Source organism: Vipera ursinii (assembly GCF_947247035.1).
Source record: "Vipera ursinii genome assembly, chromosome: 3".
Taxonomy (NCBI): Eukaryota; Metazoa; Chordata; class Lepidosauria; order Squamata; family Viperidae; genus Vipera; species Vipera ursinii.
Genome location: NC_139516.1, coordinates 9,374,679 through 9,394,775, shown reverse-complemented (window position 1 = coordinate 9,394,775; position 20,097 = coordinate 9,374,679). Strand labels below are relative to the sequence as shown.

Here is a 20,097-nt window from a genome sequence, read left to right as displayed (position 1 = left end):
CAGTAGGATAAAACCAGGGTTGCATGTTCTGAGCCTACAGAGCCAGTGAGTTCCAACTGCTCAGCCCTTCCAAAACTTACAATAAAGGTGTAATTTTAATGCAAAATACATATAAATGCCTCTTGGACAAAACATAGAAATAACCTCACAATGCATTCTTCCAGATTGTTTTCAATGGGCCAGTTTACAGATGTCCTACTGGTCTCACACCTGTGTTAGTCAATTTGCTCAATTTCTGATCCCATAAAAGTCAATTGGCGTTGCCCTTTACTGAGGCTAAACGCCCTGGGAATAATCGTATTTTCTTTGAAAAAACAAAACAAAAAACAAAAGATGACGCTGATATTTAAAATACATGAAATAAACACCAGCATTTATTTCTTAGATTTTTTTTTATCCTTCCTTTATTACTTTATAAGTAACTCAAAGTGGCGAACTTACCTAATACTCTTTCCTCCCATTTTTGCTGCCAAAACAACAACCTGGCAGAGATGGGTTGGGCTGAGTAAGAGTCCACCCAGCTGGCTTTCAAGCATAAGGCAGGACTAGAACTCACCATCTCCTGGTGATTGTCCCAAAGTCATCCAGCTGGCCTTTATGCCTAAAGTGAGACTAGAACTCACCGTCTCCTGGTTTCTAGGCCAGCACCTTAACCACTAGGCCAAATTGGCTCTCATTTACACTTGACCTCATCCCACCCATATTTGTAGTCTTTTCTAGAACTCTATTCAATGCAGCTCAGGGTTAAAAAAAACCATCCCAAGATTACACTGAATATAGAACAGATATTCTATAGAATATAGAATACCCTTCGCTACAGTGCCAATTATTATGTACAAAAATGTCCTATTAGTGCAATTTTTATAATTAATTCTCAGGGTACAAACAATGACACCAAGAGACATCGTATTTTGAAAAATGTAGAATTCCCCCGTTCGCTGCTTTGGAAAATGAAATGTTATCTTTTCACCCAATTGTTCCATTAAATCTACTGCTGGCAATATTCCATCTATCCTCTTAATTGCGCTGCAACCGCTGTTTGTTTTTTCTTTATTTAAAAGTTAATAAAAAATGCAGAAAGATGGAACATGCTTGTTCAAGGCACTTACCCAGATCTGCTGTGGCAGGGATGGTCTTGGCTGCTGAAGGCTTGTACCTCGATCCTCCAACCGTTCGGGATGCAGTTGCTCGACATATGGAAACAGCACCGATGCCATCACCTTTGTGGCCCACAAGAGCGTTGGTTGGATACAAGAATTGTGCATAGGACACCACCTGAAAGACAGTTCCACAATCGTCAGCAACAGACGCCCCCGTGATTTCGGCAACTGTCTACCTTTGGTCCCCAAGTAGTGTTTTTTTTATTTGGAACTGGAATGCCCTGGGAACAATCCTGCAGGTAGGAATTTCATTTCCCAACTTTTGTCGCCACGATATAAAAAAGATGCCGAGACTCTAGAAAGAGTGCAGAGAAGAGCAACGAAGATGATCAGGGGACTGGAGGCTAAAAGATACGAAGAACGGTTGCAGGAGTTGGGTATGTCTAGTTTGATGAAAAGAAGGACTAGGGGTGACATGATAGCAATGTGCCAATATCTAAGAGACTGCCACAAACAAGAGGGGGTCAACCTATTCTCCAAAGCACCTCAAGGCAAAACAAAAAGCAAATGATGGAAACTAATCAAGGAGAGAACTAACCTAAAACAAAGGAGAAGTTTCGTGACACACAGAACACTTAATCAGTGGAACAGCCTGTCTCCAGAAGTTGTGGGTGCTCCAACACTGAAGGTTTTAAAGAAGAAATTGGAAAACCACTTGTCTGAAATGGTATAGGCCAGGTTTTCTGTGGCAAATCTAGACAGCACACTAAAAAGCAGAGACATCACCCTGTCAACAAAAGTGCGTATAGTCAAGGCTATGGTCTTCCCAGTTGCAATGTATGGCAGTGAAAGTTGGACCATAAGAAAGGCTGAGCGCCAAAGAATTGAGGCCTTTGAACTATGGTGCTGGAGAAGACTCCTGCGAGTCCCTTGGACTGCAAGGCGATCAAACCGGTCAGTCCTAGAGGAGATCAATCCTGACTGCTCTTTAGAAGGCCAGATCCTGAAGCTGAAACTCAAATATTTTGGCCACCTAATGAGAAGGAAGGACTCACCGGAGAAGAGCCTAATGCTGGGAAAGATCGAGGGCAATAGAAGAAGGGGACGACAGAGAATGAGGTGGCTGGATGGAGTCACTGAAGCAGTAGGCGTGAGCTTAAATGGACTCCAGAAGATGGTAGAGGACAGGAAGGCCTGGAGGAATGTTGTCCATAGGGTCACGATGGGTCGGACACGACTTCGCAGCTAACAACAACAACAACAGGTTTTCTGTTTAATCAGGGGGTTGGACTAGAAGACCTCTAAGGTTCCTTCCAACTCTATTATTCAACTTTAACTCCCCACTTGGAAGACAGAAGCTCAACTTGTTGGAAGGTTGTATAACACATTCATTCCAAATCTGGGAATCCAGAACTAACCAGTTTTGAATTCAAATGAGCCACCCACGGAGGGTTTGCTGGCCATGTGTGGCTTGTGCATGGAGGGAGCAAGCGCCTTCAACATTTAACAGAGCAAGGATGACACGCACACTGCAGAAGGAGCAGATTCAAAGGAAAGGAGTTGAGAGCAAATCAATTACAGATAGTTTCAGCACTTCTAAAAACGTATTTCTTCCCAACTGATGTCTATAAGAGACTCTGAACCATCCAGGTCCTGGTTTGTTCCAAAGCTGCTTTTCCAAAAGGCAACTGGACATTCTTGCTTTTTTCCTTGAAATCTCTCGCTTCTCATCCAAGAAGCTTCAGTTCTGACTGAAGTACTTTAAGGAAAAAAACCCACAAAAACAAGAAAGTCCACCTGGCCTTTTGGAAAAGCAGCTTTGAGATATGGAAGCTGACTCCCCACCCCCACCCCCACCTCTAGAAACATCCACATCACAACACAAATGTTTGTTCCATTTCGTGGGGTGTGTGTGTGTCTTACCTTGCCATCTGCACCTAGTTCCACGCCTTCCATTCCTAACACCATCTCCGTAGTGGCTGAAATTCCCCCCGACGGATGCCTCTGCTTCTGGCCCTCTATTCTCAGCTCGCTGTCCCAAGGCAGAATGACAGCAGAACAGAAAATTCAACGTTGCTTTCTTCTCATCCCAGCCCAAACCAGCTGGGTCAGCAGTTCAAACCCACCCACCCCCCAAAAAAACCCCATAAAACACCCGTACATATTGAAAAATTAACAAGGGCAATTCCCTTGTCTGAAAGTGGTTTTTTTTTAAAAAAAAAAAACATTAGAGGGGAAAAAAAATTAGTTCAGCAAACAGTCAAGAGGACTTAGTTGGAATTCATCCTGTTTTTTAAAAGAGCTTCATGTAGTTGTATCCGCAGACAAGGCTCAACAGTTAACAGCTATTCCCACGACTGGAGAGGAACTAAAAATGCAACACAGCCTTTGAACTGCAACCTAGGACTGGAGGATATACCATAATATAGGAAAAGGCGTAAGCTTTTGAAAAGCTATAAAATACACAAAGATCTGATCCAGCCATGGGAACCTCTTTGCTAGAAATAACATCTGTGAACTTTACTTTGTAGTCATCCCCTTTCAAAACTACATGAAAATAGGAAGTTTTCCTGGCAATTGTTAACTCCTTTAAATTTATGCCCAGTGGGATATTATGGTCACATAGCGCTTAGAAAGAAAACATTCTGCCAGCTTTCCCTAGCCAGCTGTCCTTTGGATGTGATGCAATTGTAACTCTTTGAAATTCTTTGCAAAAACACGGGGAAATGTTGGAAGGCTGTAATACATCAGAATTTCGAGCTTGAAAAATTAATACAAAACTGGGAACCCAGAACTGACCAACTACCAAAACTATCTCTTAAGCGTGTGTAGTCCTTGTTTGATGACGGTAATTGGGACTGGAATTTTCAGTTGCTCGGTGATGTGGTCATTCAGCAATTCATTACATGACCAGACCTGGTTTTATGACAATTTATTTTTACTAGGGCTATTAAACGAATTACGTAGTTGTTAAGTGAATCAACCACTGTAAATAAAGGCCAGTTGCCAAGTGCCCAAATTTTGACCTAGTGACTGCGGGGATACTGTGTTAGTCGTAAGTTTGAGGAACAGTCGCAAGTCACTTTTATCCAGTGGCATCGTAATTTTGAACCATTGCTAAACAAGTGGTCGTAAGTCAGGGACCACCTGTAATTAATTACACATGAGCTCATAACATATTAGACAAGCTTGCAATTGTATTATTCTACTGCCTTTCCCCTAAATTGTTAATCAGTAGCTAAATTATTTGGGGTATTCAATCTACATTTCTTATCCACAAATAAGTGCTTTCATTAAAATGAAGCACTTTTGAATGATTTTGCTGTTTTCCATCAAGCTAGAAAGAAGTTTCCCATACGTTATTTATAGTAGCGGCATGGGGACCGTCTGTCATGAAGATATCCATTTCCTTCTTCACGGCACTAATCACAGGAACTCGAGTGATGAGTTGTTTTGTTTTTATGACAAGGCTAATTAAATGTGATATACATCCAGCAAGAACCTGAAATATGTCGTGGGATTTCTGGAGGAAGGGTTATTAAATGAACGTCTGCTTATCAGCCTTCCTTTAATTAATCTTTAATGTGTGATTCATTTCTTCTCAAATTCTGAAGTGCGTGGGCCAGGAATATAACTTACAGGGTGCAATATTGTTAGGCACATCATCAACAGTGCTTGGATGACCTGATGTGCATTCATGCTGGATGGGTGATTCCCAAATGGCCATCACCTTGTAGATGGAAAAGAGCATCTGAACACTGACCTGTCCTGTTAGACTGGAACAAATGTTTCAAAACTAGACTTCTATACAGCTTTATGTAAACTAAAATGCCAAAAGTTAACCATAAAGATAAAGGTAAAGGTTCCCCCGCACATGCATGCTAGTTGTTTCCGACTCTAGGGGCCGGTGCTCATCTCCGTTTCAAAGCCGAAGAGCCAGCGCTTGTCCGAGGATGTCTCTGTGGTCATGTGGCCGGCATGACTAGACGCCAAAGGCGCACGGAACGCTGTTACCTTCCCATCGTAGTGGTCCCTATTTTTCTACTTGCATTTTTACGTGCTTTCGAACTGCTAGGTTGGCAGAAGCTGGGACGAGTAACAGGCGCTCACTCTGCTACGCGGCACTCGGAATTCGACCCATGAAACTGCCAACCTTCTGATCGACGAGCTCAGCGTCCCAACCCACTGAGCCACTGCGGCCCAGTTAACCATAGGAACACACTAAACTAACTGATGTACAGTTATCCTCATGTAAAAGAACAGACTTGCCACGTATATATTGGAACTTTTGACTACGCAGGTGGTCCTCAACTTACGATAATTGGAACTGGATAATTCCTTGTTAAGCAATGCGGTTAAGTGAGGCAAAAATTACGACCATGCCCAATTTTGGCAACCATTTTTGTCATTGTTGTTAAGCAAGACATTACATGTTTGTGATTTGTGACCTTCTCTGTTAATGTTGCCTTTCAGAAGAGGGCTGGGAATATCACAGATCACGATCACACAGCCGTAGAGGTGCTGCAACGGTTGTAAGTGCAAGGACCAATCATGAATCACTTTTTTTTAGCACTGCTGTGAGTGAGTGTTGCAAGTTGGGGAAATTGCACCTTATCTTCTATACCAACTAAAATAGGCCTTTTTTTCTTTGCCTCTTCCCACTTTAGTATGTTAACTATATAAATCTAATAATTAATTAATTAATTAACAATATTTGACTAACTTTTTACATTCAAGTCAAACTTTCATTTAAACGTTATAACTCTGCTAGGAAAGTATTCAAAATGGACAATGATATATCTAAATGTGTTTGTGTGTGTGTGTGTAAAAAATGACAATAATGAGATGAGATAACCTTTGTCATTTTACACACACACACACACACACACACACACACATATGTAATTGTCCATTTTGAATACTAAAGTGGCAGAGAAGATGATAACTTGATAGCTCGCCAGAGTTAAAGGTACTTGTAACAAAATTTGGAATTTCTCACCTGATCCTTAAGCTCTCTCCATAAGGCAGGATAGAAAAAGCCACACAAAGGGTTCGTTTTGCGCAGATTAACACTATCCTGAAAAAGACAAGGAAAGAATATTGTGAATTATAGTAGCATTTTTATTCCTAAATGAGCTGGATTGATAGCTCTTTTAACGCGGGTTTTTATTAAATAGCTTTCTGCGAGCAATTACAAGCCCAGGTTTTTGTTTTAAAAAATGAAGCTATTTCACATTTTCCCTAGCGCAAGGTGTAGAAAAATAACTTCTCCAGTTCCCAATATAAGTCATCTGTAACTGTCTAGCCAGATTCTCTTAATGACTGCACGATTCACATAACAACTGTGGCAAAAGAAAAAAAAGTTGCAAAGTGGGGCAAAACTCAATCAACAAGTGCCTTGTTTAGCAACTTGAAATTTTGGGCTCAGTTGTGGTTGTAAATTGAAGGCCTATCTCTGTGTAGAACAGGTATGTGCACAGGTATGCCCAAAACGGCCACGGCCGGAAGCAATTTATTTTTTAAAAAGTGAACGAATAGCTATTAAGTAAAAATGATTGCATGTAACGTATACTACATCATTTATAAAATTGGTCAGTCCTCTATGTACATATAATATTGATTCTATTTCCCTCTGGGCTATGACAAAGTCTTCCTATACCATTGTGGCAGCTTGCAGCTTGTAGTAAGTTAAAATTAAAATACAATTAAACAATAACATAACAAGGTTCTGCTGTGTTCCCACTCAGGATTGCAGAACCTACACATGTCCCCAAACAGATTTGCATGACTGTTTTGCATTGAAATAATAGAGTATGGTCTGGTTCTTAACCGAGAAGCCTTGAGGGTGGAATTTTTGCGGATGACATTCGTTTGGGACTGGATCCCCACAAATCGTCTCTGCCAGATCTCTCTAGGTGAACAGATTAAACTTAGAAGAGATGATCTCAAAGAAATCCAGGTCTGTAGGGCTTTAAATGTGATAGGCAGCCCTTGAACTGCATCTGAAAGCTAGCTGGGTAGTATTACATAGACCGGGGGTCCCAATTCCAACTTTGCGAGAATTTTTTTTTCCCCACGAGAAGTTGAAATTGATAGATTGAACCTTTTTTTGTACACAGCGGCGGAGGCCTAAAGCGAAAAGGTTGTATAAAACCCAGCTGAAGACCTAGGACTGGGGCGACGGCGCGTGTGCACCCGTGCCATAGGTTTGCCACCATGGGTATAGGGTTTTCTGTTTAATCAGGGGGTTGGACTAGAAGACCTTTAAAGGTCCCTTCCAACTCTGTTATTCAACTTTAACTCCCCACTTGGAAGACACAAGCTCAAATTGTTGGAAGGTCATAGCACATCAGCATTTTGATTCCAAATCTGGGAATCCAGAACGAACTAGTTTTGAGTTCAAACGAGCCACCCACAGAGGGTTTGCTGGCCATGTGGCTTGTGCATGGAGTGAGCGAGCGCCTTCAAAATTTAACAGGGCAAGCATGACATGCACACTGCATAAGGAGAAGATTCAAAGGAGTATTACATAGACCGGGGGTCCCTAACTCCCAGGCCGTGGCATGCCAGCAACCAGTCCACACAAAGACTGTCATGGTTCCGATAAGTTCAAACAATGCTGCAAACATTGACAGCGCCATCCGCGGGATGCAGGCAACACACAAAACCTTGCCCCCTCTGGTCCGCTGGAAAAACCTCTCTCCGTGTAACCGGTCCCTGGTGCCCAAAAGGTTGGGGAAATCTGACATAGACAATTAATTCCTTGGCTGGATGAGCTGAAGCTTCTGAACAGTCTTCAACGGCAGCCCCGGAACCTAACCTAGAGTCACATCCTGCCTACTTCTTCATTTTAAAAAGCTTACTTTATTTTTAAGAAGACGTCTGCTTACACTTCAAGTGAAATATGGGATTGGGGAGAGAGATCAGTCTTTGGTTAAGATTGAGCAGACATTGTTTCTTGTTCCAATTCTGTACAATTCATGACCTTCGGTTTAATTTCAAATGTTTTCTGCGAGAAAATGATGGAGCTTCTGGCGAGACAACTGGCTCCAAATTGAGAGCCAATTTGGCCTAATGGTTAAGGCACCAGGCTAGAAACAGGAGGCCGTGAGTTCTAATCCCACTTTAGGCATGAAAGCCAGATAGATGATTTTGGGTCATTTATCAGGAGACTGTGAGTTCTAGTCTCACCTAAGGCATGAAATCTGGCTGGGTGACTTTGGGCCATTCATACTCTCAGCCCATCCCACGTCACAAGATTGTTGCTGTGGAGAAAATAGGAGGAAGAAGGTGGGATATACATTCACCACCTTGAGTTATTTGTCGAAATAATAAAGGCAGAAAATCAAATCAAATCAAATTAAATTAAATTAATAAAAGCCATGGTCAGAGGAAGCCAGTAGGGTGCAGCTAAAGAGACCCAGAAGGAGTACCATCCCACTCTCTCAGCCATTTTGTTCTCCCCAATCATCTGTGAATCAAAATTTGCGCAGAGATGAAAGCTAAAGGTCACCTGCTGTTCCGCGTGTCGTATTGCCTCATGTTCTTGATGAAATGTACTTTCTTCAAGCCTTTGTGTCGCGGAGACCCGGATGTGTGCTTCGTTCTACATTTCGAGAAAAGAAAAAGAAAAAAAGAACAAATGCGCAAATATCTGTGATAAATAAAACACCTCAGCGATAACAAAAGAACCGCAGGATGTCGTAGCTGGATCGAGCATGCATGCTTAGGTTGGGTTTTTATTTATTTATTTATTTACGGTATTTATTTATTTGGTTTGAATGAGGGTGGTGGGAAGGAGGACTTGCAAAGCATGCAATGGAAGGTTAATGCTGCTTTTGACAAGTACCTGCGCGCACTGGCACATTCCACTATGTCTTCTAAAAAGTCTAGAGAGCAGCGCTGGGAGATAAAACGCCTTCTGCAAAAATGCACAACAGCACGAAGAGCGAATCGTATTAGTTCATGGCCTCCAAGGACGGCAAACGCTCAAGCTAAGAGCATCCCATACAGGTAGTCCTCGACTTACAGCCACTCGTCTAGCGACCGTTCGAAGCTGCAACGGCCCTGGAAAAAGCGACTTAGGACCGTTTTTCACAATCAACGGCCGCTGCAGCTGCCCTGTGGTCACGTGATCAAAATTCGGCCGCTGACTCATATTTGTCGTGATTGTGGCAGTGTCCTGGGGTCACGTGATCACCTTTTCGCAACCTTCCGGCAAGCCAAGTCAGTGGGGAGGCCGGATTCAACCTTGTTACTAACTTAACAAATGAAGTGATTCACTTAACCACTGGGGCAAGGTAGGCTGTAAAATGGGGCAAAACCCCCACTTGCTTAGTGACTGACGCTTGTTTGCCATCCGTCTCGCTTAGCAATGGAAATTTTGAGTTCAATTTTGGCCGTAAATCAAGGACCACCTGTAGGGTCATTTTCCCACAAGAAATCTAGAATTTAGGGCTTTCAGAGAAGGTTCTCACACCGTTATGGGCCTTTTTGTACCACAGCCTGTGGAGTCCCTTGCAACAAACTCTAAAAATCAGATGCAGCCACCCTGGCCCTTGCAAAGTACTACTACTACTACTACTACTACTACTACTACTACTACTAAGTAAGTTGGAAGGGACCTTAGAGGTCATCTTGTCCAACCCCCTGCTCAGGCAGGAAACCCTATACCATTTCAGGCAAATGGCTGTCCAGTCTCCTCTTAAAAACTGTTCCCGTGGGAGATATTTTGTGGAGCAGATTAATCAAAGAGCTCTCCTCTTGGGAACAAACAGTAAATCCAACATACACAACAACATACCTTATAAAAAACACTCAGTCATCTTTTGAGGAATTTTCCCACATTGCTCTTTAAATAGCGTAATAGGACCCACAGCGTGAAAACTACTGATTGATAACAGTCTGTTAAGAACAAAGCTTATTATTCCATTTCCATCTATGAGCGGCTTTCAACTTTTTAGGAAATCTCTCTGTTTTTCCCCCTCCTGGGATTTTATGCAAATATCAAGTTTGTATTTTTAATCACTAGCGTTTCTTTGCCCTAGCTTTTCATGTGGAAATAACAGTGTTTAAAGTCACGCTTCAGTGGTTAGTAGTACTTGCCAGAAGAGAAGAAAGGAAATTATTTATAGACTATTGATGATTTTTTTAAAAAGAAGTTGTTGCTAAGAGTCCAGGTGTAAGTCAAAGACTAAGGATTTCCGATCAGTTCATCAAAAATGGGTATTAGAAAGCAGTTGAAGTACAATTGTTCTAAAATGTAAATAAGATTAAAGAATCACTGACCTAACTGTTTTAAAATTGGTTTAAGAATATATCAGAGCACATCAACAATAATCATCTCGATTTCTGGTTAATAATGATGATTGCTTTTGTTTTGCTAATAGTACGGTATATGGCAATGGGGCAACAGACTGGATAAGTTAATTACAATTCATTAGATTACACAGCCTTACTGTATTTGTATACTTACTGAGCAAATGATTTTTTTTTAAACTCAGTTTGGTCTAGTGCAGGGGTAGGCAACCTTGGTTCTTTTATGACTCGTGGACTTCAACTCCCAGAAGTTGAAGTCCACAAGTCATAAAAGAGCCAAAATTGCCTATTGCTGCTCTAGTGGGTAAGGCACCAGGGTAGAAAGAAAGGGACTATGTGTTCAAGTTCCATCTTAGCCATGAAAGCCAGCTAGGTGACTTGGTCCAGTCAGTTTCTCTCAGCCCAACTCACCTCAAAGGGTTGTTGTTGTGCAAAAAATAGGAAGAGATGTGTTTATATTTGCCACCTTGAGTTATTTCTAAAAATAATAAAATGAGGAAATCAATCAATCAATCTTCTACATGTGATAGATACCCATTCAAGGGATTTAATATGGAGCAAAATATAAAGAAAAATGATTTTGTAGTAGAATTTCTCAGATAAAATTATTATTCTATTCTGTCTCCTCAGGTAATGTCTAATGGGACTATCTCCTCGGCACCCAAGACGTGGGACATGTCAAGGATGTTCCTCTCTTCTCTAATATTTAATTTGGTACGTTTAATAAGACAAGTGGATGATACACAAGGAAGGTGGGGAGTAGAAACTGAATAACAATTGCAGTTAAATACAGATGATGTTGGGAACAAGAAATACTAGGCAAACGTTTGAAATACTTGAAGCACAGTCATTTATTTCCTACAATGATTATTTGGAGATAATTTATACTGATTATATCATGGTCTTTTAAACATCTTAATCAAAGATCTTTTGCTTAAATATGTAGAAATGATACACCGTTATGTATTATTCCGTTTGCTAACAAGATAACATGTTAGACACCTTTGGGCAGTATTGAATAAGAAATTAAAATTCAGTTCTCATGAAAAATTGATGTTTGATTCCAATTACTGTAGGCAATTTATATAAGAAAGATAGTACAGTATTATTTTTGCTATAATAGAAAAGTAGAAAATTGTTAGAATGTAAGGGAGATGGACTGCTTCAAGTCAAGGACTGCCTGTACTATCATTCCCTGTGTAGTAAACTTAAGAAATACCAGGTCCAAGAAGCAGGTTTGCTAATTGGTGCATGTGTGAAAACACTCTCTCTCTCTCTCTCTCTTTCTCTCTCTCTCTCTCTCTCTCTCTCTTTCTCTCTCACACACACACACACACACACACACACTGATATATTGTTGAAACAATAACAGGTTCCATCCATCTTTATAAAAATATTCTTTGGAAGGGAGAGGTAGAAAGAAAAAAGAACTGGCAAGAAGAGATATAGATTAATTAAATCCCAGGTAATGTTACCAATAAATCACGGTAAATGGTTGAACACTTCTGGCAACTGAAACATTAAAAAAAAATCTGGGATTATATGTCAAGGCATGGAAAACCATATCGTTAAAGGAAGATTTCACTCATCAAATTTAATGGCATATTGTGCATTCCATATAAATGTCAGCCTTCATGAAAAATAATTCTTCAGCAGCAAATGAATAATCTGCAGGAGCTAGCTGGCCAACAGCTCCTATAATCAAAGAAGAGCTTCAGATATTTTTAAAAATAAGATTTATAACCTAAGCTGGGATTATTAAGAGAAATGGTAACAGATGAATGCCTTTTGTTAGCCATTCACTTTATTACGACCAGCAAAAAAGAGTGAAGGCAAAAATCCTATGAAGTATGTAGCTAAAGTGTTAAAGTTCACAGAGAAAATACGAGACTCAAGGCTAAAAACAGTCCTCCTTTTTTTATTGTGGTGGCTATAAGTCTCAGAAATAGAAAAGTTTTGCTGGCTCGCCTTTTTAGGAAAATTGTGATCATACATCGAGGGCTACTTGTATTTTGCCACTTAAAATATTTGTACATTTTACCAAATGGGACGTTCGTGCTGCCACTGTAATATTGCAGCGCAGCGTGCCATTTCCGGAGAATTGGTGTGAAAGCTGCAATGAAACCCACAGGCAGCCCATGGGTTGCAGAGATTTTGAATACAGCACAGCTCCATTTTTCGACTTGGACAATTTTAAGATGGACTTCAACTCTCAAAATTCCCAGCCAGGGGAAGCTGAAGTCCACACATCTTAAAGTTAGAACATAGAATAACAGAGTTGGAAGGGACCTTGCATGTCTTCTAGTCCAATCCCTGCAGGAGACCCTATACCATTTCAGACAAATGGCTGTCCAGTCTCTTCTTGAAAGCCGCCAGTGTTGGAGCACCCACAACTTCTGGAGGCAAGCCGTTCCACTGGTTGATTCTTCTCACCGTTAGGGAATTTCTCTTTAGTTCTAGGCTGCTTCTCTCCTCAACTAGTTTCCACCCATTGCTTCTTGCCTTGCCTTCTGGTGCTTTGGAAAATAGGTTGAAAACCCCCCCCATCTTTGTGATAGCCCCTCAAATATTGGAACACTACTGTTTTTCAATTTGAGAAATACTGCAAGGTCCTTGATTACAATCTCATCAAGAGCACCAATTTTCGGCTATATTTCCTTGCATGCCCCTAAATACGTGCATGTAGCTAGCTCAGTGACGGCGAACATTTTAGAGACTAAGTGCCCAAACTGCAACCCAAAACCCACTTATGTATTGTCGGGTGCTGAGTGGGCATGGCCCATTGAGAGGGTGTGGCCCATTGGGTGGGCATGGCCCATTGGGTGGGCATGGCTGTAGTGGTAACGGCAGACTGAGTGGGACTAAAAAGTTCAATCAATCAATTCCAACTTTGCGAGATCCCTTTTTTTTTGTCCACGAGAAGTTGAAATTGATTGACTGAACCTTTTTTTTTTGCACAAAGCAGCGGAGGCCTAAAGTGAAAAGGTTTTATAAAACCCAGCTGAAGGCCTAGGACTGGGGCGACGGCACGGGTGCCCACAGACTGGGGGTCTGTGTGCCACCTGTGGCACGCGTGCCATAGGTTCGCCACCATGGAGCTAGCTGATTGCCCTCTAGATCAGAGGTCCCCAACCTTTTGGGTACCAGGGACTGGTTCCGTGGAGAAAAGTTTTTCCACGGACCGGAGAGTGTGTGGTTTTGTGTGCTGCCTGCATCTCGCGGATGGGGCTTTGCTGTTTGTGCAGACTGGTTGCTGGCATGCCGTGGCTCCTGCTCTAACAGCTTCTGATTTAAAAGGCAAACTCTATTCCTTTGCCGATGGCTCGATCTGATGGCTAGTCAGAGAGACCTGGGGGAAAAAAAATAGCTAGGACTTTGCTTTGGACAGCTTAGTCATTCTATCTTTCCAACATTTTACCCAGAGGACTAAAAAAATGGTAGAAGCCAAAGCAGCCAAGGTCGTGGGAACATTCTAGCTCAATTGCTGGAGGTCACAGTGACAACACAACCACAGAAAACTAGAGGAGGTTTTCACTTCAAAAGCTGGAACAAGCTGTACTTTCTCAAGGACACCGTCCCTGCACTGTCATTCTTCTGCAGCTTATTTTGGAGGCAATCACTTAAATCTCTCTGATAGGAGCAAAATCAGATGTCAACAGCTCACAATTGGTTTTGGTTTTGAGTCCTCGGAGCAATCTAGCTTCTGTTCTAATAAGTCTACCCTTCCTTCCCAAATCAGAGGTGTCCAGCCTTGACAACTTTAGAAGACCTGTGGACTTCAACTCCCAGAATTCTGGGAGTTGAAGACCACAAGGATTAAAGTTGCCAAGGTTGGACACCCCTGCCCGAAGCATTGCCTTTCAGATGCCTTTGAGAGTACAACTCCCAGAATCCACAAGGAACACGACTGGAAAATACTTCCAATATATATTGGTTCTTTTTATTCGGTTAATATTTTAACTTTCAGTGCCTAATGTTTTAATTTTTTAAGCTTTTAACTGAAAGAGAAGAAGACATAATTATGTTCTCTTGCATTTAAAAATTCAGTTCCACCAGTCACCAATAGCAGAGAACCCTTGACAGCATTTTTTAAACAAACAATAGCACTCCTTTCATGTTGTGAGAGGCATGTATGAGTGTTTATCCTGATTTATGGTATTGTAAGCTGCCCAAAGTTGCTTGATAAGTGAGATAGGCAGCATCAGGGCTTTTTTTCTCATAGAATGCTCAGAACGGAGTTCCGGCACCTTTTTTGGATGGAACCTTGGCAAGGCGGGTTGTAAGACATGTGTGAGTTCTGTCACCTTTTTATTTTACAAAAAAAGCACTGGGCAGCATATACATATAATAAATAAACATGCACATGTGTGTGCACACACATACAAACACATAGGAGATACCAGGCAAGGAAAGACCGTGTTGGGCTAAAGAGCAGCAAACCCAAAGGAAAGGGTGTCAGCACACAACTTGTGGTCCACTCATTTGCTTCAGCAAAAATTGACTTATTTTTTTATTTTTATTTTATTTTATTTTAATCCCATTTATATCCCGCCCTTCTCCGAAGACTCAGGGAAGACTCAGGGCGGCTTACAATCTAAGCACAAATCAAATGTGCTTAGCAATAGCCTTCATTCTATGTATATGCCTGCTTATTAGGGCTTTTGCCCCCCCCCAAGTGGCATTATTACAAAGTCAGCTTAATTGCCCCCAACAATCTGGGTCCTCATTTTACCTACCTCGGAAGGATGGAAGGCTGAGTCAACCTTGAGCCTGGTGGGAATTGAACCTTCACTAATTGCAGGCAGCTGATGTTACTTAAGGAGGCATCAGCCCACTGCTCCACCAAGGCTCTTACTTATTGACTGATAGATACAGAGTGGGCCTGTATGCACGTTAGCAAACCACGAGGGGTACGTTCATATAGTAGGTATGCTCAAGCAAAGCACATTACATAGGTCTGGTTTGTGCAACATGTAAAAGAATAGCCTGGCTGCCCCAAACACATTGAGACACAACAATATATGCAGCAGCTGCAACAAAGGTAAAAGCTATCCAAACCAAAGCAACTACAAATAGCTCACGATTTATAACTGATCCTTTAGCAACCATTTAGCAAACCCCACATCCAAAAGTCCTTACAACCCAGTTTCAAAGTTCTGATAGCCACAACCCCCACAGTCACATTAACTGCTTGGCAACTGGCTCACTTTTACAGCTGTTTTGCAGTTCTTGGCAAAAATTGCCCATTGGATAAAGTGGATTCACTTAATCACAGCACTGTTCACTTAGTGACTGTTGTGTTCACTTAATGACCCCTGCAAAATAAGGTAGTAAAATTGGGCACAATGATATGGCGACCCACTTAACAACTGCAATGAATTATGTCCATAATTCTGGGCTCAATTAAGGTCGTAAATTGAGGACTACCTGCAATTGTTCTCCTGTATTCTGCCCTGATCACACCCCAGTTGTTGGATCCCTGTGCCCAATTCAGACACAGGCCCACATTTCAAAAAGGACAACAGCAAATCAAAGTTCAGAGGAGAAGTATCAAGATGGCAAGGGATCTAGAAACCCAACCTCTTATGGGGAATCAATGAAGGATCTGGGTTTGTTTTGCCTACAGAAAAAAAAACAACTGAGGGGAAGGCATGACAATAACCTTCAAAAATATGAAGGAGTATCATACAGAAAAGTGAGTAGAATAGTAGTTTAAAATCACAAGAAAGAAGCCTCAGGTTAGACATCCCCCAAATTTTCTTGGCTGGCATATAAACAAGCAGGTTTTTTTTTTAAACTGGACATTTGGATGGTTGGATGTTCACTATCAATGATATTTAATGGATCCTACACTAAGCAGGTGGTTGGACTAGATGACCTCTAAGATCCCTACTGACTCTATGATTCTGTGATTCCGGTAGGCCAGGTAGGATGTACCTGAGAAAACGGCTTTAGAGAAGCATTTCTTGGCCCACACAGTTAAGTACTGTTCAGAGATTCCAGCAACCGGAAAGTCACTTCGTGGATCAATCAAGGGGATCTGCTAACTAGGGTGATCTGTTTTTCCTACTCTTACTGTAAAAAGCTTGGCCCAAGAAGGCAACATATGGCAAAGTTTACCATACACAAGTTCAGGTCTCACTGCAATACATCTTTGAAGAAAGAGGCAAAAGCAGTATTTTTTTCCAAATGTAATATGAACTGGATGGGTCCTGTCAAACCTGCCCATCTCTAAAGACTTTTTAAAATCCATGCTTGTGAGCGGGTAAACATGCACAGCTGAAAACAGTCTGCAGCTCTCCTTTCTCCAAACTTCCTTGATAGCTGAGTCACTTAAACTGTGTCAGCACCTAATTAAACAGAAGTTATTTTTACTCTAGGATTTGCCTCGTAAAAAATCACTGGCAGATTTTCCCTTGTATTCTCCGTCATCATAGGCTGTACAGCCTAGAGGGGCTCAAGATGAACACATTTGGGCAACGATTCAAAGTCCTGCCAGCCTAGCCCAGTCCAGTCCTCTGAAATACATCCGAGGAAAGTTTAGTGGATTGTTCTTTAGGCCGAGGATTATGGGAGAAAAAACTGAGAGCCAGTTTGGTCTAGTGCAGGGGTAGGCAACCTTGGCTCTTTTATGACTTGTGGACTTCAGCTCCCAGCATTCCTGAGCCAGCATGGCTCAGCTTGGAAACCTATCTTTCCCCTCAGCATGGCTGGCTCAGGAATTCTGGGAGTTGAAGTCCACGAGTCATAAAAGAGCCAAGGTTGCCTACCCCTGGTCTAGTGGTTAAGGCATCAGGCTAGAAATAGGGAGATTATGCGTTCTACTCCTGCTTTAGGCATGAAAGCCAGCCAGGCGACTTTGGGCCAATCACCAGGAGACTGTGAGTTCTAGTCCTGCCTTAGGCATGAAAGCAATTGGGTGACTTAAGGCCAGTCTCTCTCTCTCAGCCCAACTCACCTCACAGGGTTGTTGTTGTGGGGAAAATAGGAGGAAAGAGTATTAGACAATATTCACCGCCTTGAGTTGTTTATAAAAATAATAAAAGTGGACTTCCGGTGGCTCCGCGGCGCCGGAGACAGCCTTCCCGGGCTGCCCGCGGCTCAGCTGTGTGATTTTCGCCCGAAACAGCGCCGATCAGCTGTTCGGGCGAATTTGAAGCCCCCTCCTCGGGAGAAGAGGAGGGGGTGAGGCCCCAGGTAGGGGTCGAGTTCTCCGGGGCCGCCTGAGCTTGCAGCTTGGGCGGCTGAAGGATCGAACTTCCCCGTAGCCTGGGTTGCTCCCAGCTGGCCGCGCCTCTGCTCCTGACTTCATGGAGCAGAGCCAGGCGTCTGCGACCACCCCTGCCTGAAGGAAGGACTATGGATTAAAAGAAGCAGGCAGAGCGGTACAAGAGGAAAAGGTGAAGAAGATTATTTTATTTTACTCTCGAGCTTGATGGACTTTTTTAAACTTTAAGTGAAAGTGCGTCACAATTGAAAGTTAAAGATGGCGGCTAAACCTCTCCCTAAAACTCTTCGGAGTGGTGGATCTTCTCCGGTGCAACAATCATCATTACAGGCGTTGCATCCTCCTGATGTATTGACACTGAAGGATTTACGAGATGCTTTGGATAAACATGCCCAGGTGCTTTTGGAATCAATTAATCAATCAATTGGTGATAAATTTGCACAGATGGAGGAGAAATTGAAGAAGTTGGAGGAGAGAATGGAGGAGAGGATGGAACAGAAGTTCAGGGTGATGAAGGCAGACATTTTGTCTTCAGTGTATAAAGTGGCTGAATGTGTGGAAGATTTGGATGAGAAAGTGGAAGATTTGACTCAAAAGAATGCCATATAAGAAGCAAAAGTGCTGGAGAATGAAGATTTAAGGGATAAAATGGATAGAGATTTGAGTCTTGCTCAATATTTCCAGATGCAGTTTGCCATTAGAATCAGAGGTTTAAAGGAGAATATTAAGGAAGATCTAAAGCAGCTGGTTTCTGAGGCTCTTGAAGTGGTATTGAATCAGCCAGCATCCGAAATAAAAGGAGGCATGGATAAAGTGTTTCGTGTGAATTCATGGATTGCTAGACAGAGAAAGTTGCCTAGAGATGTGGTGGTTTATTTTGCAAAAAGGGAAATTAGAGATGAAGTTATACAAGCTGCCTATGACACTAAAGTCGTGATTGCTGATCAAGAAGTTCTGGTTCTAAAAGAAATTCCTCCAAAGATTTTAAGGAGAAGGAAGGATTTTACATTTCTTGTGCAAGAGCTCAAGCAACGAGATATAAGGTTTAGATGGGAGATCCCAGCTGGGCTGATGGTGATGCATGAAGGTAAAAGGTACCGTCTGGTTACTGTGATGCAAGCGTGTGATTTTTACAATAATGTTTTAAAAGCAACCCCATTAACACTTCTGGAAGCTGCAAAGGGATCTGGAGAAGGAGAACATCAAGAGGCTGAAGATGGACAGACAGAGGAGAATGGTGCTGGAGGAGATCAAGTTATAACACTTTTGGATGATCCTAGAGAACAGAGGGTGACGCGTGCTGCTTTAAAACGATCAAAGAAGATAAAAGAACAAGAACAGCAGAAGTCTATGGAACTTTCACAACGTACCTATAGCCAAGTAGTGGGAGGTGGGAAAAGATTTGGGTGAGGAATGTAAAATTTAAACAAGTTTGAAATCTAAGAGAGAATTTTTACAAAATGTTTTATAGATGGTATTTAGACTTTAAAAAGCTAAGTATGTATCTGAATCATTAGCCTAAATGTTATTTTCATATATGGTGGACTTGTAAAAAGGTTAAGGCTTTTTGGATAAAAGTTTGGTGGAACATACTAAGTTGATGTTGAATTTAATTACGGCAGCAAGACTTTTGATAGGTTAGTACTGGAAAGTGGAACTGCCGACCATAGAAGAGTGGGCTTTAGAGGTTTCCGACTTGGTTGAAATGGCGGAGATTTTGGCCTATTTGCAAGATTACTTGCAGGAACGCTATATTATGGAAGGGAGAGAATGGTTTGAGTTTATCCAGAATAAGTATAGGGTTAAGAAGTTTTATATTTGAATAAGGCTTTTTTCTTTGTGATTTTTTTTCTATATTAGTTTTTTTTATATATATTTAATATTATTAAGGTTTGTTTTATCCTATATAAGCTAGAGAGTGATAGATTTTAGAGTTTATGGTTGTTAATATATGGTTGTTTATGATTGTTTTTTTTTATATATACCTTGTATTTAGCTCTGGGAAGTGGGGGGGAGGGGGGGAGGGGGGGGAGGAAGGGGGGGAGGGAGAAGGGAGGGGGAGGGGGGATTTTTTAAGGGAAAAATTGTATGTTAAAACTTTTCAATAAAAAAAAATAATAATAAAAGTGGAATATAAATATATGAATAAATAAAATTAAGCACGCCTGAACAGGGTTGATTGTGCCAGCAAGATAGGAATTATAAGTCTTTGGAACAGTGTCCCTTCATCTCAGGAAATTTCACCTCAGAAAACCAGATCTGTGGTGTGATGTTTTATTAACATGGCTTAGTATCCCTTCCTCTTCCCCAAACGTGCAGCTTGGACGCTGCAGGCACAAAGATCAAACGAAACAAACTTGGGCAAACTTCTGTGCCTTTCTCATATTTTGGAGGTTTTCTAACCCATTTTTGTGAGCCTTCATCTGGACTGACTTTGTAAATCCTGCCCGT

At 41.7% G+C, this 20,097-nt stretch overlaps 1 protein-coding gene across 1 annotated transcript in view; it reads right to left on the bottom strand.

The window, feature by feature from the left end:
- The window catches only part of CABLES2 (Cdk5 and Abl enzyme substrate 2), a 60,229-nt gene that overhangs the window by 23,161 nt on the left and 16,971 nt on the right, over window positions 1-20,097 (bottom strand). Inside the window, 4 exon segments of the mRNA XM_083360869.1 lie at window positions 1,110-1,275; window positions 3,024-3,132; window positions 6,100-6,177; window positions 8,614-8,706. Of these exon segments, the coding sequence (XP_083216995.1) occupies window positions 1,110-1,275; window positions 3,024-3,132; window positions 6,100-6,177; window positions 8,614-8,706 (446 nt within the window).